A 27,339-nucleotide genomic window follows, 5' to 3' on the forward strand; every position below is an offset into this window, starting at 1 on the left:
GTATCTCTCTCCATAATACACAATAATTATTCAAGACTTCAAATTTCTTCTATAGAGGTGTTGGCAACCATATGACCATGATGTGTGTCACAGACTCCCTCTGATGCTTGTATTTGTCAGTTTGTACCTGCACCCTGAGCAGTCAGGAGGTCACCTTCATTATCCCACATTCTCACCACATGCCTTCCAGTTGTCCAAGTTTTCAGGGATGAAGACAACTAAGAGAGGCCAAGTAATTGTTCTGGTTGTTGGTGGTAACTTAACTACTCAGTTAAGGAGATGCAATCCTGGTTTCCTTATTTCCCCAAACTGAAAACAGAGGCAAAATAAATGACCTGTGGTGAAAATCTGTTATTATTAGAAAGCTTAAACTGAGACCAGATGCAAACTTTGTGGAACAAAAATGCTCTGTGTTTTTACTGATCTTGGAAAGTCTTTTATTGAGTGTGTACAGACTGAAGGCCCCAGCACAAATATCAACTTCATACAGACCAAGGATGGCAAGACCTTGCCAGATCACACGATCCTGTTGCCAGGATCACACCCTGAAGGTTTGAATGTTTTAATCCATTGCATCATGTAACAAAGTTGCTCATAGCTAACACGGGGCATCCATTATTCTGGATAATAGAGCAGAGACTAGAAAGGAACTACAAAGATAACTCTAATGTAATTCGCAGCCTTTCAAGTGTTTATGCATGGCAACAGCTACTCCAACCTCAGAAATACTCAAGAAAGAAGACCTGTAGTTTGGTCATTGGGAGGGAGCTGGTGGCTTTGCTGCCACTGATTTTGATCCTGGCCTAACCAGAAAGAGAGGTAATGTATGGAGAATGTGAGCAGCAGTGGAGGGGCTGGAGGATGACGAGGTGCGGCACACGAAAGGAAGAATCCTTGGTACCTGTCTTAGTCCCTTCAGGCTGCTCTAACCAAAGACCTTAGTCTGGGTAATTTATAAACAACAGAAATGGATGGCCCAGTTATTGAGGCTGGTGTCCCTGGTTGCAGATATAACACTACAAAACAGTGAGGGAAAGAGTGCAATGTTTGATAAGGAACATTGGGACTTTTACTTATCTATGTGAAAAATGAGAAATTCCATGGATAGAAAATTAAGAATAAAAAAAGACTTAAATGTAAAAGAGTTAAGCTGTGAAACTTAAAAAAAAAGATACATAGAACACTTTTATAATCCCCGGAAAGGAGAGGATTTCTTCAACAAAAGACAAAATATCAAAAAAAAGATGAATAAATTTGAGATCATAAAGAAAAAAGTGTTTTACATTATGGTGCCAACAACTAAATGAAAAGATAAACCAAAGATTTGCATAAAATTTTAGTTATAATCTGACCAAAACATCTAAATATATAAAACTTCTAATTAATTAGCATCTTAAGTAATTACATCCCTAATAGATAAATAGGCAGAAAGTTGTACATGCAGTTTACACTGAGGGCAATGCAAATGGCCAATTAAAATATGGAAAGCTTCATACACTCACAAGTCAAAATAAGATGTTACTTCACACCCATTAACATCCAACCATATTCTTGCCAAGAATATGCAGAAATAGGTATTCTGGTTTTTTGTTGGCACTACCTTTTTGTAGATCAACTTGACAAGCCTTAATAAATTAAAATATGTATTCTCTACAAACCACCTAGCAATTCAAATTCTAGTTGTTACAATTGTATGTATGCAAAAATATGCATTGCAACTTGATAATGGAAATGTAAAGACATTCTTGGGGGGGGGTGCAAAAATAGACTGATTTACACATCTGGATACTATGCAATAGCTATTACTGCAAACAATCACATCTATATTGTATCCACATGGATAAATAGTAAGCACCAATAGGTAGGAATAATGTGCACTTATTACATTTGAAAGACAGGAAAACAATCATTTATTTTTGTGGGATCTACACACACACACACACACACACGAAAGCATGCAAGGGGAATGGTATACATATACTGCCTGGGAGGGAAAGAATAAAGAATATAAATATGATTTGCTGTATTTATATTTTTTCTAAAAAGATTTGAGAACAAACAGGTCAAAGTTTATTAACATTTGCATAATCTTAGGGATTGATAAAACTGATGTCTATCACATTATTTTTTTTTAATGTTTCCTAATTCAGGTTAATCTTTAAATCTAAAAATGAACTCAGGTGAGAAAGCATTCTCCCTAAATATAGCTACTTTTCAGCTTTTGGTATTCGCTTCTAATCATAATTCTACACAGTTTGGAATTTTCAGGCAAAAGGCTGAAGGATGAACCATGATAGCTTAATAGGAGAACCTCACCCCTTACAGAGATCAAAGAAGAACTCTCTACAGCTTCCTTACCAGTTCTATCACCTGGGATGACAGCAAATGCCTCCCAGCCTCAAGGAGGCTCTGACCAGCCAGACCTAGAACTGCTGCCAGTGCAAAGTGGCTCAGGAATTTCACTGCAGGTGTTTCTGCCGCACAAACTGTGTGGGCAGGCAGTTCCACCTGACTAAACTCTGGCTGAAGGGTAAACACCACTACTATCTCTCCATTTTGAGATATTTGCAAAATACCTCCTTACTAGTGACTCACAAAGAGTTTAAAGATGATGGCCCAAATGTTAAATATGCCTCTCACTTATACATTGTTTGGCCCACACTATATTTTTTGTAAAGTGTTGACTTCATTGACAATATTTAGAATTTGAAATGTTTTTACTAAAAACTAGACTCCCAGTCTCTTTCCTAAAGTGATTCTGGAATAATTGGGCCTTAACTCTAGAATACCAACAACCAATTGGTCCTGAAATTTGCCCTGATCCCACTGGCTCACACACTGACTGCCTCGTCTGCTCACCCCTGAAGGGATTTCAAGGCACCCATTTCACAGATGAGAAAACTTGAGGCACAGTGTGGTCAACTGTCTTGCATAGTATCAGAGATATTCTGGGGAGGGTGTCATTTGGGCTCATGTAATGATCAGTTAATTTGTGATTCCTTTTTGCTACAAGATGAAGGCATATTTCACATTTTAATGACATGGTTTCTACTTAATACAGCAGCTACAATGGAAATTATAATCATTAAACCTTTTAACAAAGACTGACTTCAAGTGATGATCAAAACAAAATAAATAGAAGTATTTATCATATTAGCAGGAAGTCACCAAGATTTGGTCCCTCAATTCAGAAAATGTTACGTGTAAAATTAATAAGGGAATACAAGAATGGAACTGAAAATGGCTTAATTAGAGATGTGTGGGCACAGAGCTCTGCTTTTTCAGACTGATCCTTACCCAGGTGTAATTCCCCACCCCTTTCTCAATATTTTTCCTCGTCTCTGAGTCAGAAAGATGTGGAAACCCTGCTTTGGCACTCTCATCTTGGTCTTCTCACAACATATACCTCCTTCAGGTCTTTTGCATTTTGGTTTATTGGTTCCTGATTAAAGCAGGTGATTCAGGCAAAGGTTATCCTTCATGCCTAGAACTATTTAGCTCCTAATCTGTACAAAGTATATTTTCGTTAGAACCAGCTACATAAAGAGATGACACAGATTATGAAATCTGTTAGAATGTGAGCTACCAGACAACGTAAATATAAATTGATAGAGGAATCATTCAGTTAATTTGGGCATACTGTAAAAGTTTCCTAACAGAATAAGAAGGAAAAGAGGTAGCTCTTAAATTCTGACATGGACAGATCTGTAGGTTGCAAAAGGATATATCAATTATGTTAAAGAGCATAAGCAAAAAACCATAGTTTGGGGATTCATAAAAATGTATATAAATCCAATGTGAATTGATGCTATAAGTAGTACTCAAACAGTATTTTACACTTTATGTTCTGTGCGGATGCAAACTGATGAAATCTTTACTTAATATATACTAAATCAATCTTCTGTATATAAAGATAATTGAAAATGAATCTTGATGTGAATGGAATGTGAGAGGGAGCGGGAGATGGGAGGGTTGCAGGTGGGAGGGAAGTTATGGGGGGAAGCCATTGTAATCCATACACTGTGCTTTGGAAAATTAATAAATAAAAATAAAGTAAAAAATGTATATAAATTGAAAATGGAAGGAAATATGAAAGTGGAGAGACTGGGCAGTTTTGGGAAGACAAGGAAATAGGGAGAAGTCTGAGGTGTTCACTGACAGGGCTTTAGCTTTTGTGATGTCTACAGTGACCTCATTAAAAATTTAAGCAGAGGGGTCTACATTGTGGCGTGGCTGGTAAAGCCACCACCTGAGATGCCAGGATTCTACTGACAACGCAGGTTCATGTCCTGGCTGCTCCACCTCCTATCCAGCTCCCTGCCAGTGGCCTGGGAAAAGCAGTGGAAGACGACCCAACTATTGAGGCCTCTGCCATCTGTGTGGGAGACCAGAATGAAGCTCCTGGCTTCAGCTTGGCCCAGCCCTGGCCACTGAGGTCATCTGGAGAGCGAACCAGCAGATGGAAGATCTCTGTCTCTCCCTCCTTCCCTGTAACTCTTTCAAATAAATCTTTTAAAAAAATTAAATAGAAAAGACTTAGATTACCTATGGCCATAAGTTCTAAAACTCTTATGTGAACATATAAATATTTTTGTGACTATTAACCTCTAATCATAGTCTCAATTATGAAATTTGTAAAACCTCTGCTCAACCTTGGTAATGAAACTTACTATACCATGTCTTCACCCAAATTGTTTTTAAGTGTTAAGACAACACAAGGCACCTGAGAAGTCCAATTTCGCCTTTGCAGGTTTAAATAGTAACTCAACTCCAGCAGGCCTAACAGTTTTCAGGACACACCATTTATCTCTAACAGTAAAGAAGAAAACCATGGGGTGGATTTAAATGAACCCAGATTTCCAAATACAAATCAATTCAAAGCTATAGATTGCTTAACTTAGCCTTACAAGAGCTCTGCTTCTTAGGCTGTCACTGCTGGCTTTTGCTTTTCCCAACAGCCCCCAGAGAACACTGGAGGACGATTTTCGATAAGGGGAAACTGAGGCCTGGAAGGTCAAAGTTTAGCGAGAGGCCTTGGGAAAGGCAAGGCTGGGACTCCGAGGGCATCTCCTGCCTGCCCTCTGAGCTCTTGGCCTGGGCTGGCTGCCTCTCGGTTCCCCAACGCGACCTCCCGCATCCGCATATCCGGTGTTCTCAAATATCGTCCCTGGCGATTATCCACTTACTGGCCTCTGGAGGCCCTATTTCCTCCCATCCTTCCTCCTGGGAAACTGGACAACCCTCTCCTCGCCTCTTTTTCCAGCCCGGCGCGTTCCACCTGTTGCTCCGGCATCTCCTCTTCACTCCCTCCCGCTCCAGCGGCAGCTCCCCAGACCTCCGCGCACCCACGGCCGAGCCACTGTCCTGGCAGCGGCTCCAGGACAGCGCCCCACGGATGGGGCAGGCCTGGGCCTGGGACGCCCGGGTGAGGATCGCGCAGCCCCGCACTCACCTTGGCCGCCGCGGGCGCAGCAGCCGGGAGCAGCAGTAGGAGCCGCAGCAGGAGCGCCGGGGACCTGGGCACCGTCCCGGAGCGCACGCTGGGTGCCATTGCAGAGCCCCAGCGTGTCCGGGACCCGCAGGCTCTCGGGCCACCGCGTCCCCCGAGAGGCGCGGTTGCGGAGCCCCGGCTGTGAAGCTAGTCTGGCCAGCTCGCCGGCGCGCGTTTTGTAGCGCTCAGCCCCGCGGTCCGTCCCTCCCCATCCAGGGTTTTGGTTTGTAACTCCAAGGGAGGGAAGAAGTGGCTCAGGTCCCGCCCTCGTCCCCGCTCCCTCCCAGCTCACCAGGCACTGTCCCTACGGGAGAAGTGCCCAGGAGGGAGAAAGGATTGGGCGCCCGCGGGGCAGGTGGGCGCTGACTCAGGGTAAGGGGTTAAGGAGGTGATGCGCCCAGGATCCCAGGGCCCTGGCGGGGTGGGAGAGTGCGCAGGTCGGAGGTGAGGAATTTAGGGGGTGTGGGGAGGTGGCCGCGCGGGGTGGAGGGAGTGGCCTGTGGCCCTGCCCAGATTAAGCGGGAGGCGCGCCTGGCGTCTGCACTCTGGAGGCCCGGTTCCAGCTCCCGCGGCGGTGCATCGGGCCGCTTTCCCCTGCTCCAACCTGCTGCAGCCGGACTTTGCCTGAGAGCGCCACGAAGAGGCAGCCGGGTCGCAGGTGGACCTGGGTGAGGCCGAGCCGAGAGGTGCGTGTCCGGTGAGGGGAGAGGAGGCGTTGCAGTGCTGCGGGCGTTCTCCCCGAGGTAAGGCACCCACGGGCTGGGCAATCACTGGCCCGGAGCCCATGCCGGGGTGGGGGCAGGGGTTGGGCAGTGGAGGAAGTGCCTCATCCAAGCGGGGGCGGGCGGGGCTGGGGGTCACCAGAGGAGAGCTTGTCTGGCTCCCAGGCTTGTCTGCCTGGGCTTGAACCAGGAGCTGTGTGTTTTGATTAATTTGGAGGCTCGAGTTACCGGCCTGGCAGTTGGGGCACTCAAAATGCCAAGAGCAGGAGGCAGCTGAGGGGAAAGAGAACGCGCATCCTATTCTCCACTGAACTCAGCTAGCTTTTCAGGCTGAATCTTATCTGCGGAAACGCAGGGGAAAACGAGACCCAACTCTGGTCCAGGGTGTCTCCTTCCTGAGCGTGCTCTTCCTGGAGGTGGCCTTGGACGTAGATGGGCGTCATTTGTCCTGCTGGGGCGCAGTCTTCCAGTAGGGCTCTTGCTCTTTCTTGGATAATGGAGCACACGGGCTGCCGTGAAGCGTTTAGACCTCTTCATGGGATAACGTTAAAATCATAAAATGCAATTAAGTCAGAATCATTTTAACTGGAATACAGTTCTCAAAGTACAGTTCTAAAGTCCTGATATAATGACATAAGTGTATCGTCGTTACTGTATCAAAAAAAAAATAAAATAAAATAATGAGATCTCACTGCAGGTCTAGTAAACAATTGTAGTATCAAAGTAGTGATTACTGCAAATGGTGCTTTCAGATAACTGCCCAAACTAAAGTGCAACATGAAAATCCTAGGGACAGAGGCCAGCGCCGAGGCTCACTTGGTTAATCCTCCGCCTGCAGCACCAGCATCCCATATGGGTGCCGGGTTCTAGCCCCGGCTGCCCCTCTTCCAGTCCAGCTCTCTGTTGTGGCCGGGGAAGGCAGTGGAGGATGGCCCAAATGCTTGGGCCCTGCACCCGCATGGGAGACCAGGAGGAAGCACCTGGCTCCTGGCTTCAGATTGGTGCAGCGCCGGCCATAGCTACCATTAGGGGGTGAACCAATGGAAGGAAGACCTTTCTCTCTCTCTCTCTCTCTCTCACTGTCTATAACTCTACCTGTCAAATAAAAAAAAATTAAAAAAACAAACCTAAGGACAGCAGACTCCCAAGAACCGCTGGCACTACTGTGGTCCATTGACATTATACTCAAACATGAGGAAAGTGCTGGACTTCTGTGAAGGATGGGTGAAAATGTGGTTGTCAGTTTTTCCTCGCTCAAGGTCACAGACCACCTAACTTCCACCCCCTGGTTAGGGACTCTCACTTTGGAGCCATCTGCTGACATCTACAGGGGTTGCCTATCCAACACCAGGTATGAACCATGTGGCTGGTCTCTTGTTGTAGGGACTCACTTGCTTGCAATTGGAACTAAGGTGTAGTAGTGTCTTAGACCTAGGAAGACATGTTGGAAGGCAAAACTCTAACAGCGATTGAGGACAACCCCTGATTCTTTTTTGGACAACAGAGTGAAAGGGCAGGCTTCCCTCTGTTCTCCTTTATGCCAGCAATTCTCAGCTGTCACAGTGCACTAGAATCTCTTGAGGAGCCTCTAAAAACCCTGACTGGCAGTCTACCCCAATCCAGTTCTATCAGACTCCCTAGTGGTGACCTGTTATAAAGCTCCCTGGAGAGTTGCATGTGCAGCCATGTTTGAGAATGTTACATACATGTATTGGATATCTGCATTGAATTAGGATCTCTCTTTAGTAGAATAATAAAGGTGACATACAGTAAACTCATTTTTAGGACTTAAGAAAACTATGGAATTTGTGCCTGGACCGCGGATGTTGTAGTGTAGAGCATGAATGGAATAGCTTCTCGCCATTAATAGGGAAGGTTCTTATGCAATCTTCTGCTACTCTGGTGGTTCAGGACGGCAAAAGTTCTGATAAAGTGGTGTTCTAGAGTTCCAAAATGCATAGAATAAACTTCCATGAATTAATACTGCATTCTGAAAGGAAAAAACGCTTGGTACTAATGTTAAATGGTCTTTTTGCTGAATTCCAGAAGATTTTTCAGTTTGAGTTTAAATTGCCTTTTCTTGAAATCAAGGCATTTTGATAGAAATTTAGACTTGGCTTTATTAATATTAGAATGGGAGGCAACAGTCACCTGACAGTCATTTTTTGTGTAGTTTCACAGCAGGAGAAAAACCTGTGACATAAATACAGAAAGGAGAAAACAATGGTTAAGAGCTTGCTCTCTGGGCCGGTGCTGCAGCTCACTGGGCTAATCCTCTGCCTGTGGTGCTGGTACTCCGGGTTCTAGTCCTGGTTGCTCCTCTTCCAGTCCAGCTCTCTGCTGTGGCCTGGGAAGGCAGTGGAGGATGGCCCAAGTGCTTGGGCCCTGCACCCGCATGGAAGACCAGGAGGAAGCACCTGGCTCCTGGCTTCGGATCAGCGCAGTGCTGGCCGTAGCGGCCATTTGGGAGGTGAACCAATGGAAGGAAGACCTTTCTCTCTGTCTCTCTCTCTCTCACTAACTCTGCCAGAAAAAAAAAAAAGCTTGCTCTATGGAGTAGATTCTGGGGTTTGAGTCTTTTCCAGATTGACTAGTATGAACCAACCTCTCTGGGCTGGAGTTGTCCCTTTCTGTAACATCAAGATAACCATGGTATCTACCATCTATATTTTAGGTCTTTCATGATCCATCACAAACCCTTTGGTCAGGGTCTTTACATAACAATGACACTCTTGAATCTGATTCTACTGTTACATAAAGGAAAGCAGGTAGATGAAATGAGAAATGGCCGCACAGAATCGAGATGCTCTTTTGAGCTCAGTACTAAAGGGACAAGAGTTGAGCATAGCCCATTACCTCCCTTGACATTCCCAAGGCATTAGGACCTTGCCTTGGCTTCTTGGGACCAGCAGCACTGGTATCCTGGGGAGCTTCTTTTTTTTTTTTTTAATTTTTTGACAGGCAGAGTTAGACAGTGAGAGAGAGACACACACAGAGAGAAAGGTCTTCCTTTCTGTTGGTTCACTCCCCAAATGGCCGCTATGGCCAGCACTGCGCCGATCCGAAGCCAGGAGCCAGGTGCTTCTTCCTGGTCTCCCATGCGGGTGCAGGGCCCAAGCACTTGGGCCATCCTCCACTGCCTTCCTGGGCCACAGCAGAGAGCTGGACTGGAAGAGGAGCAACCGGGACAGAATCTGGTGCCCCAACCGGGACTAGAACCCGGGGTGCTGGCACCTCAGGCAGAGGATTAGCCAAGTGAGCAGTGGCACTGGCCACCTGGGGAGCTTCTTAAAATCAGGACCTCAGGCCCCATCCAGACTCATTCAGTTGGAGACAACATTCACCAGGATCTCCAGGTGATGTACACACAAGAAAATCTTGGAAGCGACTTTGCATAAAAGCCAGATTTAATCACCCATCCCCCACCATACAGAGCCTCTTTCCTTTGGAACAGGGTTTGGTATGATTACCATGTGGTGTTTTCTCACAGAGACACACAGAGAGCTCTCATCTACTATTTCACTCCTCCAAGTGCACCTGAGGGCTGGGGCTGTGCCAGACAAAAGCAAGAGTCAGTAACTCAAAGTGGTGCTTCTACATGGGTGGCAGGAATAAACCAGTTGAGCCATCATCTCCTGCTTCCTAGTGTGTAATTAGCAGGAAGCTGAATCTGGAGTGAAGCTGGGACTGGAACCCAGATACTCTGCTACGTGGGCATTCCAAGTGGCACTTTAACAGCTCAGTGAAATGCATACCCCCAGAAACACTGATTTTTTTTTTTAAGTTTTGGAGTCAAGAGAGTTGATTTTTCACAGTTGGGTTTTTAAATCTAAAGCAGAAAAAGGAAAGTGAACAGTTCTTTTTGTATATACAAAGGATACGGATATCTCTGTTTTTTTTTTTTCTTTTTCTTTTTTTTTTTTAACTTTTATTTAGTAAATATAAATTTCCAAAGTACAGTTTATGGATTACAATGGCTTCCCCCCCATAACTTCCCTCCCACTCTCACCCCTCCCATCTCAAGCCCCCTATCCCATTCCATTCACATCAAGATTCATTTTCAATTATCTTTATATACAGAAGATCGATTCAGTATATATTAAGTAAAGATTTCATCAGTTTGCACCCACACAGAAACACAGAGTGTAAAATACTGTTTCAGTACTAGTTATAGCATTACTTCACATTGGACAACACATTGAGGACAGATCCCACATGAGAAGTAAGTACACAGTGACTCCTGTTGTTGACTTAACAATTTGACACTCTTGTTTATGGTGTCAGTAATCTCCCTAGGCTCTAGTCATGAGTTGCCAAGGCTATGGAAGCCTTTTCAGTTCGCTGACTTCGATCTTATTCAGACAGGGTCTTAGTCAAAGTGGAAGTTCCCTCTTCCCTTCAGAGAAAGGTACCTCCTTCTTTGATGGCCCCGTTCTTTCCACTGGGATCTCACTCGCAGAGATCTTTCATTTAGGTCTTCTTTTTTTTTTTTCCCAGAGTGTCTTGGCTTTCCATGCCTAAATTACTCTCATGGGCTCTTCAGCCAGATCCGACTGCCTTAAGGGCTGATTCTGAGGCCAGAGTGCTATTTAGGACATCTGCCATTCTATGAGTCTGCTGTGTATCCCGCTTCCCATGTTGGATCGTTCTCTCCCTTTTTGATTCTATCAGTTAGTATTAGCAGACACTAGTCTTCTTTGTGTGATCCCTTTGACTCAGACCTATCAGTGTGATCAATTGTGAACTGAAATTGATCACTTGGACTAGTGAGATGGCATTGGTACATGCCACCTTGATGGGATTGTATTGGAATCCCCTGGCACGTTTCTAACTCTACCATTTGGAGCAAGTCCGATTGAGCATGTCCCAAATTGTACATCTCCTCCCTGTCTTATTCCCACTCTTGTATTTAACAGGGATCACTTTTCAGTTAAAATTTAAACACCTAAGAATAACTGTGTGTTAATTACAGAGTTCAACCAATAGTACTACAACAAAAAAAATACTAAAATGGATAAAGTATTACATTGTACATCAACTGTCAGGACAGGAGCTGATCAAGTCACTGTTTCTCATAGTGTCCATTTCACTTCAACAGGTTTCCTCTTTGGTGCTCAGTTAGTTGTTGCCAATCAGGGAGAACATATGATATTTGTCCCTTTGGGACTGGCTGAATTCACTCAGCATGATGTTTTCCAAATTCCTCCATCTTGTTGCAAATGACTGGGTTTCGTTGTTTTTGACTGCTGTATAGTATTCTATAGAGTACATGTCCCATAATTTCTTTATCCAGTCTACTGTTGATGGGCATTTGGGTTGGTTCCAGGTCTTAGCTATTGTGAATTGAGCTGCAATAAACATTAATGTGCAGACAGCTTGTTTGTTTGCCAATTTAATTTCCTTTGGGTAAACTCCAAGGAGTGGGATGGCTGGGTTGAATGGTAGGGTTATATTCAGGTTTCTGAGGAATCTCCAGACTGACTTCCATAGTGGCTTAACCAGTTTGCATTCCCACCAACAGTGGGTTAGTGTCCCTTTTTCCCCATATCCTCTCTAGCATCTATTGTTGGTAGATTTCTGAATGTGAGCCATTCTAACCGGGGTGAGGTGGAACCTCATTGTGGTTTTGATTTGCATTTCCCTGATTGCTAGTGACCTTGAACATTTTTTTCATGTGTCTGTTGGCCATTTGGATTTCCTCTTTTGAAAATTGTCTGTTGAGGTCCTTGGCCCATCTCTTAAGTGGGTTGTTTGTTTTGATCTTGTGGAGTTTCATGATTTCTTTATAGATTCTGGTTATCAACCCTTTATCAGTTGCATAGTTTGCAAATATATTTTCCCATTCTGTCGGTTGTCTCTTCACTTTCCTGACTGTTTCTTTTGCAGTACAGAAACTTCTCAATTTGATGCAATCCCAAATGTTAATTTTGGCTTTGACTGCCTGTGCTTCTGGGGTGTTTTCCAAGAAGTCATTGCCAGTACCTATATCTTGCAGGGTTTTTCCAATGCTCTCTAATAATTTGATGGTGTCAGGTCGTAGATTTAAGTCTTTAATCCATGTTGAGTGGATTTTTGTGTAAGGTGAAAGGTAGGGGTCTTGCTTCATGATTCTGCACGTGGAAATCCAATTTTCCCAGCACCATTTATTGAATAGACTGTCCTTACTCCAGGGATTGGTTTTGGACCCTTGATCAAACATGAGTTGGCTGTAGATGTTTGGATTGATTTCTGGTGTTTCAATTCTGTTCCGTTGGTCTATCCATCTGTTTCTGTACCAGTACCATGCTGTTTTGATTACAACTGCCTTGGCCCATCTCTTAAGTCGGTTGTTTGTTTTGTTGTTGTGGAGTTTCTTGATCTCTTTGTAGATTCTGGTTGTTAACCCTTTATCTGTTGCATAGTTTGTTTTATTTTTTCCCATTCTGTCAGTTGCCTCTTCACTTTCCTGACTGTTTCTTTTGTAGTACAGAAACTTCTCAATTTGATGCAATCCCAAATGTTAATTTTGGCTTTGACTGCCTGTGCTTCTGGGGTATTTTCCAAGAAGTCTTTGCTGGTACCTATATCTAATTTCCTCTTCTTTTCTTTGGTTTGACTGTATACTTTCCTGTTCTCTGTCTTCTAAGTCCGATATTCTCTCTTCTGATTCACCCATTCTGTTTTTAAAGCTCTCTAATGTGTTTGTCATTTGATCTATTGAATTCTTCATTTCATTATGATTCCTCTTCACTATCACAGTTTCATATTCTACTAGTTGTTTCATTTCATTTTGATTCCTCCTTATTATTTCATTTTCACGGGAGAGATTTTCTATCTTGTCCATTAAGGATTTCTGTAGTTCAAGAATTTGTTTTTGATACCTTCTTAATGTTCTTATCAATTTTTTGAGATCTGCTTCTTGCATTTCTTCTATCTCATCATCTTCATAATCTTGAATTGGGGTGTCTTTTTCATTTGGGGGCATCATAGTGTCTTCCTTGTTCTTGTTACCTCGGTTTCTGCATTTGTTGTTTGGCATATTGGAGATATTCTTTGGTTTCTTCGCTGTGGTGTTTTTTCTCGTTATACTATAACTCTAGATTAAGTGGACTGTCTGCTTTTGATGGATCCTTAGAGGCTGTGATGGGTGTGTCCAGAGAGCTCTCTTTGGTTCTTCAGGGTTAAGGGTGTGTCAAAGGTGACTCACCCAGGTTGTCCTCTCTCTAGCTTGCTCTCTCTCTTTTGACTCAGTTGGGAAGTAATTCCACACAGCTGAGTGGAATTGAGGGTAGTTGATGTATGAAATCTTGCCCCTGTGGGTATTCGTCTGCTCTCTCTACCCCTAGGACAGCACAAAGGGTTTATGCAGCCCTCAGTGTGGTCTCAAATTTCTCGCAGTCTCTCACTGGGTTGCCAAGGTTACCGAGTTTGTGTACTCGGTGAGTTCTCTCACCCACCCTCAGGTTTTCACAATCTCAGTTTGTTAGCTCCACACTGGTCCTCACCTCCTGTTATTTCTCCCCACAAGAGTCAGGTGTTTATGCTTGGCTGATGGCGGGTGCCACTTTACGTATATTCAAAATGGCGCCTGCTCTTTGTCTTGCTCGGCTTTGTAAGGTGAGTGGAGAGAGAGGCTAGTGTCCATGCCAGTTCCCCTTATTTATTCGTTTTTTTCTCTCCTCCAGTCAGCCTGGTGAGCTTTCCCCAGTGGGGCTTTCATTACCTCTAGGCTCTTTCTGCCTTTCCCCACCAATGTCTCGGGTAACCAGGGTTTTTGTCTCACCTCCTCTTCCAGCACTGGCACGCAGACTCCGCGGCTGTCCTCCGCACTGTGAGCATCCTTGATCTCCCTGTAGGTCCTCTGTGTCACATCCACTAGATCCGGGAGAGTTTCCTCTGCAATTTTTTCCTGAGCCTTTTCCTGAGACGACAGTAACTCCACTTTTATTAAACTATCTTTTCCCAGACGATCAGTGCGTGCCCTCACTATTCCGCCATCTTGGCTCCGCCCCTCGGATATCTCTGGTTTTGACTTGGATAGCAGATAGCGGTTATTAACTAAGTGAAGTGATCATTGCCTTTGTCAAACTCCTTATTGTTCTTATTTTTAACCTCCATTAAAATTATAAGATCTTTGTACTTATTTTTAATCTCCTTTAGAAGTATAAGATCATGTCTGTTTTCTGCATGATGTTTAAAGTGTTATGTTTGCTTCCCTGTATTTCAATGTAAACTCTGTAGGGCAGGAAGATTTTTGTCTTCTTTGCTGTAACTGAAGGAATAAGCAAATGAAATTGTCACTGTTTGCTAAATGAACAAGTGAACAAGTTGAAAGATTTGTCATATTCATCTGTTCAGAGTCAGGTCTCTGTCTTCCAAACTTTGTGATCTTCCTATAGCTGAATTGTATAAGGTCCTGCCTCTGCTTTTGATGAAATGCACTTCTCCAAACCTGCTTGTAGCACCTTATTTAATCTTTTTTTTTTCACTTCAACTTTCCTCTTTAGTCATCCTTTTTATTTCAAGACCTTTCTCTTTTCAACACTTCTGAAGCAATTAGACTCTTCGGTGCTTTCAGAATCTCCAAGTCATGATTGACTCTTGTTGGTTCTTGCCAACACGTCTCCTCCACTGCTTTTTCAAGCTCCCAGGTCCTGTTCTGGTGCCTGCACCTACAGATTACCATCTGTGGATTACAAACAACTTTAACCTAGTCTCCCCTCTTGCAAATTCTTTCCCCTGGAAGCCTCTTCTACCTTATGATCAGTTACTGTTTAAAATTACACTTGTGTCAGTAGGAAGCAGTTGCTTTGACAGTCACAAAGAACTACCCCCAAAATCCAGAGGCTACATGTTTTTTCCTTTTATTTATGCTACTATTCTTTACAGCAGGTGGGGAAATGTGTGGTGGCCCTGCTTATCATAGCCACTCAGGGACTTCCTGGAAATCCCTTCTGAATATGTTCTGCTCTGATAGGCTCAGAAAGGAATGGGAATGTACCAAATCAAAAACTTCCACCTGGCTCTGACTCCTTCCACTCCCATTTCATTGACCAAACCAGTCATGTGGCCATGTTCCATTCTGCAAGGGGCAAGGAAATGAAACCTACCACATGGCTGGAAAGAGAGCTGAATGTTAGTGAAACCAATACCACAAAAGCTACAGAGCTTTTCTGTCATTCCAAAAAGATTCCTCCTGACCCTTTGCAGTCCATCTTCTCTCTACCCTCAAGTCCCAGGAAACCACTGATCTGCTTTCTGTCACCATGGATAGTATTTTAGTTCATACTAGTTGCATTTTTCTAGTATTTTATGTAAATGGAATCTTATTGTGTGTGCTCTTTAAGGTTTGGGTTCTTTGGCTCTATATGATGATTTTCCAGTTCATCCAAACTGTGTGCATTCTCAGTTTGCTCCTTTCTAGTGTTGGGTAGTACTCATTGAATGAGTATCACTGATTTGTTTTTATATCCATTTACTTGTTGTTGAACATTCAGTTTGTTTCCTGTTTGGGGCTATTACAAAGAAAGTGGCTATGAGTGTTTTTGTATGTGTTTTTGTGTGGATGTATGTTTTCATTTCTCTTGACTACATACCTAGGGATGAAAAGACTGGGTCATAGGGTAGATACATTTAATAATAAATGAAATAGTTTCATAATCTTACAGTCTCATTAGCAATGTCTGAGAGGTTCAGTTGCTCTATATATTTCTTGTGCAGTCTCTTAGTGTTGTCAGTCTCCTTTATTTTAGTCTTTCTAATGGTTATGCAGTGGTTTCCTAATGTGGTTTGCATTTCTTCAATAACTAATGATGCTGAACACTTCTTCATGTTGTTATTGACCATGTCTGTATCAGTGCTATTTACACTGATTACTGACTCTCTGTGCTAGTGTTATAGTGAAGGCTAATGCTGTTATTTTCAAAGATGAATTCTCTGACATTCACCCATGGAGTCTTATGACTTATGAAGCCATGTATATTCAAGGTTAATAAGAAATATTGCTTACTAACTGTGTGACTCATTTGTAAAATGAGGACTATCACATTACCTGTCCTGTAGGCTACTGTGAAGATTAAAGATCTGTGTAAATCGTTAGCACACTGCTGAGCATATGGGCCATCATCTGCAAATGCTGGCTGTTATCATTTCTCATGATGAGGATGACGATGATGATGATGATGCTGATGGTGATGATGATAAGAGGAGGAGGAGGGAGAAAAGGAGGAAAAACAAGTGGAGGGAGAAGATGGAAGAGGGAGACATGAGAGAGATAAAGAGGAGAAGGAAGAGGAGAAGGAAGGGGAGGAGAGGAAAAAGGATGATGAGAGGGAGCCACTGCTGCCAGCTTACTGGTTTATTAAACCAGGCGCCAATCTTTTCCTGGCATCTTCTCAGAATGAACTTATGTTAACTTCATGATTCCACCTAGAATTTTCCTCCTGTGTATTTTTCTTCCACACTAAAAGGAGGTTCATCCCTCTCCAAGTTTCTACTAGTGTGTAAAGGTACTTTATAAAGTACTGTCTTAACTTCTTCCTCCTTTTCATTTCCCTAACTCTCCCTTCCTTTCTAAATCAGGTTTTCCTCCTTCTTAGAGTCTGCCCAGGTTTTCCCCAGTTTCCACTCCTATTGTCTTCATTGCATTGTGAGCAGTTTCTGCCTCTGGCACAGATTGGGAAGGAAGGAAAGAAACATTTATTCAGTTGCTTCCACCTGCCAGGCACTAATTCAGAATGTCGTGGGTATTAATTATAAATACTGACAAATCAAGAGCTCAAAGGCTATGTTAATCATCTTTTTGTTACTGCAACAAAATACCTTGAACAAGTTACTTATTAAGGAAGGAAGTTTATTTTAGCTCATGGTTTTGGAGTCTCACAGTCCAGGATCAAGTGGGCACTGTAGTTTGGCCAGCTTGTGGCACTGGAAAATGGCAGTGGTGGAATATGCTCAGAGGAATAACCACATGTTGGGCCAGGATACAGAGACAGAATGGCTTGGTCTGACTCAGGCTTCTATATCTAACCCTCAGGAGAACTGCCTTTCTAGGACACACCTCCTGTGACCTAAAGACTTCCCACCAGGCCAACCTCTTAGACATCATAACTGGGTAAGTTTCCACTCTGTAAGTTTCCACTCTTAAATTTTTAAAAAATTATATAAGGGGAACAAATTTAATATATACAGATTTAGTAATATAGTGATTTTCATCAACCTATCCTCCCTCCCTCCCATGGTCCCACCCTCTCTCATCCTTCTGTTCTTTTCTTTCTTTTGATTTAATTTTCTTTTCAGTTTATTTTATAACCATAAAGTTAACCCTCCACTAAGTAAAGAATTCAACAAATAGTAAGAAGCAGAAACAAACAAACAAAAAACCAGCCAAAAAACCTGTTCCTCAACAGTAGAGAAAAAGGCTGTAAATAATCAATTCTGAAAATGTTAATTTCACTCATATACATTACATTTTTAATATTCTGTTATCACAGATCAGGGAAAACATGGTATTTGTCTTTTTTTGGACTGCCATATTTCACTAAGTATAATGGTTTCCAGTTGCATCCATTTTGTTGTGAAAGACAGAATTTCATTTTATTTTATGGCTGAGTAATACTCCATAGTGTATATATACAATATTTCCTTTATCTAGTCACTGTTTGATGGGCATCTGGGTTGATTCCATATCTTAGTTATTATGAATTGAGCTGCAGTAACTCTTTCATATGCTGATTTCATTTTCTTTGGGTAAATTCCCAGGAGCAGGATGGCTGGGTCATATGGAAGGTTTACATTCAGACTTCTGAGGAATCTCCATACTGTCTTCCACAATGACTGTACTAGTTCATATTCCCACCAGCAGTGCATTAGGGTGGTTTTCCCCCATGTATTTGTCAGCATTTGTTATTTTTTGATTTCTATATGACAGTCATTCTAATTGTGGTGAGGTAAAATCTCATTGTGGTTTTGATTTGCATTTCCCTGATGGCTATTTATCCTGAACAGTTTTTCATGTGTCTGTTGGCCATTTGAATTTACTCTTTTGAAAAATGCCTGGTCAAGTCATTTGCCCATTTCTTTACTGTATTGTTTGTTTTATTGTTATTGAGTTTCTTGAGCCCTTTATGGATTTTGGATATTAATCCTTTATCAGCTGCATGTTTTGCAAATATTTTCTCCCATTCTGGCAGTTGCCTCTTCCCTTTGTTGAGTGTTTTCTTTACAATGCAGAAGCTTGTTAGCTTGATGTAATCCCATTTGTCCATTTTTGCTTTGATTGCCTGTGTTTCTTGGTCTTTTCCAAGAAGTCTTTGCCTATGCCAATGTCTTGCAGAGTATCTTCTATGTTGTTCATTAGTAATTTGATGGTATCAGGTTGTAGAATTAAATCCTTGATCCATTTTGAGTTGATTTTGTGTAAGATGTAAGGTAAAGATTTTGTTTCACACTTCAGCATGTGGAGCTTCAATTTTCCCAGCATCATTTGTTGAAGACTATCCTTGCTCCAAGGATTGATTTTAGCTCCTCTGTCTGAGATTAGTTGGTTATAGATGTGTGGATTGATTTGTGGAGTTTCTGTTTTGTTGCATTGGTCTACATGTTTATTTTTATGCTAGTACCAGGCTGTTTTGATTATAAGTGCCCTGTAGTATGTCTTGAAATCTGATATTGTGATACTTCTGGCTTTGTTCCAGTTGTTTAAGATTCCATTAGCAATTTGAGGTCTCTTGTGTTTCCATATGAATTTTAGCATCCTTCTTTTCTAGATTTGAGAAGAATGTCATTGGTAATTTGATCATGATATCATTGAATTTGAAAATTGCTTTGTGTAATATGGGCATTTTGATGATATTAATTCTTCCAATCCACAAACATGGAAGATTTTTTCATTTTTTGTGTCTTTGTCTATTTATTTAAAGTTTTGTAATTTTCATGGTAGGGATTTTCATGTCCTTGGTTGAAATTATTCCAAGATATTCAATTTTTTGTAGCTATTGTGAATGGAACTGATTTACTCTCAGCCATGGCATACCTGTGTATGTTGTTTGTGTATACAAAGGCTATTGATTTTTGTGTATTTTTTTTTCTTCTTGCTGCCAGTTCTTTTTTTTATCTTTTATTTAGTAAATATAAATTTCCAAAGTACAGTTTATGGATTACAATGGCTTTCTCCCCTGTAATTTTTTTTTTTTTGACAGGCAGAGTGGACAGTGAGAGAGAGAGACAGAGAGAAAGGTCTTCCTTTGCCGTTGGTTCACCCTCCAATGGCCGCCACGGCCGGCGCGCTGCGGCCGGCGCACCGCGCTGATCCGATGGCAGGAGCCAGGAGCCAGGTGCTTTTCCTGGTCTCCCATGGGGTACAGGGCCCAAGCACCTGGGCCATCCTCCACTGCACTCCCGGGCCACAGCAGAGGGCTGGCCTGGAAGAGGGGCAACCGGGACAGAATCCGGTGCCCCAACCGGGACTAGAACCCGGTGTGCCGGCGCCGCTAGGCGGAGGATTAGCCTAGTGAGCCGCGGCGCCGGCCTCTCCCCTATAATTTCACTCCCACTCACACCCCTCCCATCTCCCGCTCCCTCTCCCATTCCATTCACATCAAGATTCATTTTCAATTATCTATATACAGAAAATTGATTTAGTATATATTAAGTAAAGATTTCATCAGTTTGCACCCACACAGAACATAAAGTGTAAAATACTGTTTCAGTACTAGTTATAGCATTACTTCACATTGGACAACACATTAAGGACAGATCCCACATGGGAAGTAAGTACACAGTGACTCCTGTTGTTGACTTAACAATTTGATACTCTTGTTTATGGTGTCAGTAATCTCCCTAGGCTCTAGTCATGAGTTGTCAAGGCTATGGAAGCCTTTTGAGTTTGCTGACTTCGATCTTATTCAGACAGGGTCATAGTCGAAGTGGAAGTTCTCTCCTCCCTTCAGAGAAAGGTACCTCCTTCTTTGATGGCCCCATTCTTTCTACTGGGATCTCACTCACAGAGATCTTTCATTTAGGTCTTCTTCTTTTTTTTCCCAGAGTGTCTTGGCTTTCCATGCCTAAATACTCTCATGGGCTCTTCAGCCAGATCCGACTGCCTTAAGGGCTGATTCTGAGGCCAGAATGCTATTTAGGACATCTACCATTCTACGAGTCTGCTGTGTATCCCGCTTCCCATGTTGGATCGTTCTCTCCCTTTTTGATTCTATCAGTTAGTATTAGCAGACACCAGTCTTGTTTATGTGATCCCTTTGACTCTTAGACCTATCAGTGTGATCAATTGTGAACTGAAATTGATCACTTGGACTAGTGAGATGGCATTGTATTGGAATCCCCTGGCACGATTCTAACTCTACCATTTGGGACAAGTCCGATTGAGCATGTCCCAAATTGTACATCTCCTCCCTGTCTTATTCCCACTCTTGTATTTAACAGGGATCACTTTTCAGCTAAATTTAAACACCTAAGAATAACTGTGTGTTAATTACAGAGTTCAACCAATAGTACTACAACAAAAAAAATACTAAAAGGGATAAAGTATTACATTGTACATCAACAGTCAGGACAAGAGCTGATCAAGTCACTGTTTCTCATAGTGTCCATTTCACTTCAACAGGTTTCCTCTTTGGTGCTCAGTTAGTTGTCACCGATCAGGGAGAACATATGATATTTGTCCCTTTGGGACTGGCTTAATTCACTCAGCATAATATTTTCCGGATTATTCCATCTGGTTGCAAATGACTGGGTTTCGTTGTTTTTGACTGCTGTATAGTATTCTATAGAGTACATGTCCCATAATTTCCTTATCCAGTCCTAGTTGTAAATTCTAATGGTTCTTTTTAATTTCTGTTATGTCTGTTTTTATATTTGCTTTTTCATCTGTGATTTTATTTATTTGGGTCTTTTCTCTTCATTTTTTAGTTAGTTGGGCCAGTGGGGTGTCAATTTTATTTTTCAAAAAACCAGCTCCTCATTTGGCTGATTTTTTATAATTTTTTTATTCAATCCTATTGATTTCTTCTCTGATTTTATTTCTCTTCTCCTAATAGATTTGGGTCTGGTTTGCTGCAGTTTTTCTACATTCTTGAGATGCATTGAAAGCTCATCTATTTGGTGCCTTTCCAATTTCTTGATGTAGGCACCTATTGATATAAGCTTTCCTCTTAACACTGCTTTTGCTGCGTCCCATCAGTTTTGGTATGTTGTGCTGTTATCCTCACTTACTTCCAGAAAATTTTTGATTTCTTCTATGTCCCAATGTTCATTCAGGAGCATGTTGTTCAATCTCCATGTGTTTGCATATGCTCTAGGGATTCCTGAGTTGCTAATTTCCAACTTCATTCCCCTATGTTCTGAGAGGCTGCATCATATGATTCTAATTCTTTTGAACTTGCTGAGACTTGGTTTTTGGCCTAGTATGTGGTCAATCCTAGAGTAGGTTCCATGTACTGCTGAGAAGAATGTAAATGCTTTATGTGTAGGATGAAAAGTTCTGTAGATATCTGTTAGATCCATTTGGGCTATAGTGTCATTTAAATCTACTGTTTCCTTGTTGATCTTCTGTCCAGTTGATCTGTCTATTTCTGAGAGTGGAGTATTGACGTCCCCCAGTACTATTGCATTGGAGTCTAAGTCTCCCTTTAATTCCCTTAACAAATCTTTTAAATGAACTGGTGCCCTGTAATTAGGTGCATATACATTGATAATCGTTATATCTTCCTGTTGAACTGATCCCTTAATCATTATATAGTGCCCCTCTTTGTCTCTTTTAACAGTTTTTGTGTTAAAGTTTATTTTGTCTGATATTAAGATGGCTACGCCTGCTCTTTTTTCATTTCTGTTGGCATAGAATATCTTTTTCTAACCTTTGACTTTCAGTCTGCACGCATCTTTGTTGGAAAGATGTGTGTCTTGTAAGCAGCAAATAGATGGGTTTTGTTCCTAACCCAATCAGCCAATCTGTGTCTTTTAACGGGAGAGTTGAGGTCATTAACGTTCAAAGTGACTATTGATAAGTAGTAACTTTGCTCTTCTGATCTTTTACTAGGAGATTTCCTTCCTTTACCTTCTTTCATATTGATGACCGTGTTTCTGTGTTTCTGTGTGTAACACATCTTTAAGCGTCTTTTTCAGGGCTGAACAAGTGGTGACAAATTCTGTTTGCTATGAAAAGTCTTTATTTCACCTTGATTCACAAATGATAGCTTTGCAGGATATAATATTCTGGGCTGGCAGTTTTTCTCTCTTAGTACCTGGGCTATATCTTGCCATTCCCTCCTAGCCTGTAGGGTTTCTGATGAGAAGTCTGCTGTGAATCTAATTGGAGATCCTCTGAGAGTAATCTGATGTTTCTCTCTTGCACATTTTAGAATCTTCATGTTTCACTGTGGTGAGTTTGATTACAATGTGTCGTAGTGAGGATCTCTTTTGGTCATGTTTATTAGGGGTTCTATGAGCTTCCTGTACTAGGATGTCTCTGTCCTTCTCCAAACATGGGAAATTTCTGCTAGTATCTCACTAAAAAGGCCTTCTAACCTTTTTTCCCTCTCCATGCTTCAGGAACTCCTAGAACCCAAGTGCTGGGTTTTTTGATAGTATCCTGTAGATTCCCAACAATATTTTTAGATTTCTAATTTCCTCGTCTTTTCTTTGGTTTGACTGTATACTTTCCTGTTCTCTGTCTTCTAAGTCCAGTGTTCTCTCTTCTGCTTCACTCATTCTGTTTTTAAGGCTCTCTAATGTGTCTGTCATTTGATCTATTGAATTCTTCATTTTATTTTGATTTCTCTTCACTATCACACTTTCCTGTTCTACTAGTTTCCGCGTTTCATTTTGATTCCTCCTTTAGATTTCATTTTCATGAGAGATTTTCTATCCTGTCCAGTAAGCATTTCTGTAGCTCAAGCATTTGTTTTTGAAAACTTCTAAATGTTCTTATCACAGATTTTTTGAAGTCTGTATCTTGCATTTCTTGTATCTCATCATCTTCATAATCTTGGATTGGGGTGTCTTGTTCATTTGAGGACATCATAATGTCTTCCTTGTTCTTGTTTTCTCAGTTTCTGTGTTTGTTGCTTGGCATTGTGGAGATATTCTTTGGTTTCTTCTTCCCTCGCTGTGGTGTTTTTTCTTGTTATACTATGAGTGTATTAAGTGGACTGTCTGCTTTTGATGGATCCTTAGAGGCTTGTGATGGGTGTGGCCAGAGAGCTATGTTTGGTTCTTCAGGGTTAAGGGTGTGCCAAATATGACACAGCCAGGTTAGGTGTGGTAAATCTCTGTCTCTCTGTCTCTCTCTCTCTTTTTATTCAGAAGGGAAGTAATTCTACACAGCTGAGCAGAATTGAAGGCAGTCAGTGTCTGATCTCTGGCTCCTGTGGGTATAATATTCATCTGCTATGTCCCGAGGACCACACAAAGGATCTTTTCTGTCCTCAGTGTGAGCTCAAATTCCCCTGCAGTCTCCCACTGGGTTGCAAAGGTTACTGAGTTTGTAGTGTCTCCAGAGAGCACTCATGTGTACTTGGTGAGTTCTCTCACACACCGTTTTTTTTTTTTTTTCCACAGTCTCAGTTCATTAGCTGCACACCTTCACTAGGTCCTAACCTCCTGTTATTTAATCCCCCTCCCAGAGTCAGGTTTTTCTGCTTGGCTGATGGCGGACATAGCTGTTACATATGTCCAAAAAGGTGCCTGCTCTTTGTCTTGCTCACCTTTGTAAGGTGAGTGGAGAGAGAGACTTGTGTCTGTACCAGTCCCTTTTATTTTTATTTTTTATTTTTCCTCTCTCCTCTAGTTAGCCTGGTGAACTTTCCCCCACATTCTTCAAGCCTTGTTCCCTATAGGCTCTTCCTTCCGCTTTCCTGCCAGTGTCTCGGGCCACTGAGTTTTTGCCTCACCTCCCTTTCCAGTGCTGGTGCGTAGATTTGGTGGCTGGCGTCCTGAGGCCTGGGCGCCTGTGCCCTCCATGTAGGCCCACCGTGTCCCACTAGTTCCGGAAGAGTTTCCTCTGTTGTTTCTTCCCTAGCTCTTCCCTGAACCTGAAGTATCTCCGCTTTTATTAAACTGTCTTTTCCCGGACTATCAGTGTGCTCCCTCCCTATTCTGCCATCTTGCCCCTCAATTTCTTGATGTAAGCACTAATTGTTATAATTTTCCTCCTTAACACTGCTTTTGCTCTATCCTGCAAATTTTGATAGGTTGTATTGTCATCTTAATTTGTTTCTGTGGGGAGCAATCCGGACTGGACTGAGTTACTGGAATTAAGACTTATTCTATGCATCTGCTCTCCCACAATATGGCGCTGGGAGAGGAGTAAACAGCTTCCGCACAGCTGCCTCCAGTTCAACTAATAAACTGTAGGACTTGCTCCTGATTGGAGGAGAGCAGCGTACTCGGCGTGTGGGCAGCCGAGTTAGGATTGGCGGAGGAGGACTATAAAGGAGGAGAGAGACGGCATGCACCAGGAACATCTATGGGGAACATCTAAGGGAACCCGTGCAGCCCCCGAGAAAGCCGGCCGGCGGTGTGCCGCTCCCCTGCGGAAGTGGGGAATGTGGCCAGGGGGAACTGCCCTTCCACGGAGGTGGAAGGGATAGTAGCCAACCCGGGAAGAACCAGCAGCAAACCCGGGGAGGGCCGAGCAGACAAAAGAACAGCGCAGGGTCCTGTGTCGTTCCTCCACGAAGACGGGGAGCGACATAATGGTGCCGTGACTCGGATATGAAGCCTAGGCAGGATTCAGTGTCGTTCCCCCACGAAGACGGGGAGCGACATAATGGTGCCGTGACTCGGATAGGAAACCTAGCTTGGATAGAAAACCTAGCTCGGATAGGAAACCTAGGACGGATAAAAAACTTAGGAGGGAAGAAACGGGAAGAACTAGGGAAAATATCGGAGAGAGAAACTAGCAAACAGCCTAGGGAAAATATCGGAGAGAGAGACTAGCAAACAGCCTAGGGAAAAGCCGGACGAAAAGGGTGCCGGAAGAAGCTATTGAAAGCCTAGGCATAGACTCGGATACGGACTACGGGGGGAGGCTGGGAGAAATCTCTAAGGTCGAAAGTGAAAGTGAAAGCTAGAAACGGACTACGGGGGGAAGCTGGGAGAAATCTCTAAGGTCGAAAGCGAAAGTGAAAGCTAGAAACGGACTACGGGGGGAAGCTGGGAGAAATCTCTAAGGTCGAAAGCGAAAGTGAAAGCTAGAACAAACAGACTCGGATACGGACTGTGGGGAGAGGCCAGGAGAAATGAGGGAGGAGTATTGTTGGAGGAAAGCTTGGGGAAACATACCGGGTAGAGAAAAGTGTTAGGGAAATTGAAGCCGCGGGGGGCAGGCCGAGGCGGACACGAAAGCCACTTTGGGGTTCTCAAGTTAGCCCGGGAATAGGGGGCGAAAAGTTGAAACCAGAAGCTGAAACGTAAGCCAGATTGGGATCCGTCTGATTAGCCCAGGGAGCAAAGGATGGGAAGCCAGATCGTGGGGCGGAGACGTATGCTGGGTTGAATTCGCCAGGCTAGCCCGGGGAACTTAGATTGAATGCTAGTGGCGGACACGTAAGCTACGCTGTGTTACTCGCGGAAGCCGCCGCGTGCAGAGAGAGCACGGGGCGTGAATAGATAGGGAACGGGGCTGGCGCGAGGCCGTGGTGCAGACGCGAAGGGCGTGGAGACCGCGGAGCGCGCGAAGCCAAGCCGCGCAAAGCCGGGAAGCAGCGCAGATGAAAGAGGCGCGGGCTGAAGTGGCTCAGCCGGGAAGCCGCCGAGAAGTAGCCTCGGGGCGGGCACCGGGAAGCTGCAGGGATAAGAGAAATAGAAGTTTAGAAGCAAAGTGAGAGAAATAGGAATGTTGGCAGACAGAAGTAAAATGGGAGAAATAGGAATGCCCGGAGATAGAGAAATAGAGAAATAGAAAGGCCTCCCTACAATACAACAATTAGAAGGCTTGGATTCAGTCTGCCCGATTAGTGAGGCGATGAGCACCTGGGCGGCTAGCAGCTTATGCGCCGCAGGTCACCGAAGACAGGCACGAATTAACATCAGTAAGGCCTCCCCACAAAAAGGCAATGAGAAGGCTTGGATTCGGTTTGCCTGATAGGGCTTGTAAGCCCCTGCAGGCTCGACCAGAGCATGCGCTGCAGGGCACCGAACACAGGCACGCATCAGCGCCTAAAAACCTCCTCACAACATGGCGAAGAGAGGACCCGGATTCGGTTTGCCTGATTTGATAGGACTTGTAAGAACCTGTGGCAACTCTAGCAAGCAGAGCAGAGTGTGTGCCGTGGGGCACCGAAGACAGGCGCGTATCAACGCCAAAAATAAAAAGAAAGGGGGATCTGTGGGGAGCAATCCGGACTGGACTGAGTTACTGGAATTAAGACTTATTCTATGCATCTGCTCTCCCACAATATGGCGCTGGGAGAGGAGTAAACAGCTTCCGCACAGCTGCCTCCAGTTCAACTAATAAACTGTAGGACTTGCTCCTGATTGGAGGAGAGCAGCGTACTCGGCGTGTGGGCAGCCGAGTTAGGATTGGCGGAGGAGGACTATAAAGGAGGAGAGAGACGGCATGCACCAGGAACATCTATGGGGAACATCTAAGGGAACCCGTGCAGCCCCCGAGAAAGCCGGCCGGCGGTGTGCCGCTCCCCTGCGGAAGTGGGGAATGTGGCCAGGGGGAACTGCCCTTCCATGGAGGTGGAAGGGATAGTAGCCAACCCGGGAAGAACCAGCAGCAAACCCGGGGAGGGCCGAGCAGACAAAAGAACAGCGCAGGGTCCTGTGTCGTTCCTCCACGAAGACGGGGAGCGACATAATGGTGCCGTGACTCGGATATGAAGCCTAGGCAGGATTCAGTGTCGTTCCCCCACGAAGACGGGGAGCGACAGTTTCCAGGAAGTTTTTTTTTTCTTTCCCTTTTGATTTCTTCTATGACACACTGTTCATTCAGGAGCATGTTGTTTAGTCTCCATGTGTTTGCATGTTTTCTAGAAATTCTTGAGTTGTTAACTTCCAGCTTCATTCCACTGTGGTCAGAAAAGATACATGGTATAATTTAAATTTTTTTTTTATTTTGCTGAGACTTGTCTTACGGCCTAACATGTGGTCTATCCTAGAGAAAGTTTCATGTACTGATGAGAAGAA

The 27,339-nt window shown here is 43.4% G+C and overlaps 2 protein-coding genes across 6 annotated transcripts in view; one reads left to right on the top strand and one right to left on the bottom strand.

Annotated features, from left to right (window-relative positions):
- The window catches only part of COL4A3 (collagen type IV alpha 3 chain), a 153,291-nt gene extending 147,586 nt beyond the window's left edge, over positions 1-5,705 (bottom strand). The window contains exon 1 of the mRNA XM_051849085.2: positions 5,453-5,705. Within this exon, the coding sequence (XP_051705045.2) occupies positions 5,453-5,551 (99 nt within the window). The 5' untranslated portion in view covers positions 5,552-5,705. The remainder of the gene's footprint in view (positions 1-5,452) is intronic.
- The window catches only part of COL4A4 (collagen type IV alpha 4 chain), a 180,366-nt gene continuing 158,310 nt past the window's right edge, over positions 5,284-27,339 (top strand). The window contains exons 1-3 of one of the 5 annotated variants that reach the window (XM_070070107.1): positions 5,738-5,863; positions 6,105-6,234; positions 17,228-17,305. The gene's annotated coding sequence lies outside the window, so the exon portion shown is untranslated. Of the gene's footprint in view, positions 5,426-5,737; positions 5,864-6,002; positions 6,235-17,227; positions 17,306-27,339 lie in introns of those variants that run through there. The other 4 variants (XM_070070110.1, XM_070070109.1, XM_017343169.3 and 1 more) reach the window with 4 other exon arrangements.

The sequence above is a fragment of the Oryctolagus cuniculus genome, chromosome 3, assembly GCF_964237555.1.
Source record: "Oryctolagus cuniculus chromosome 3, mOryCun1.1, whole genome shotgun sequence".
NCBI classification, from domain to species: Eukaryota; Metazoa; Chordata; class Mammalia; order Lagomorpha; family Leporidae; genus Oryctolagus; species Oryctolagus cuniculus.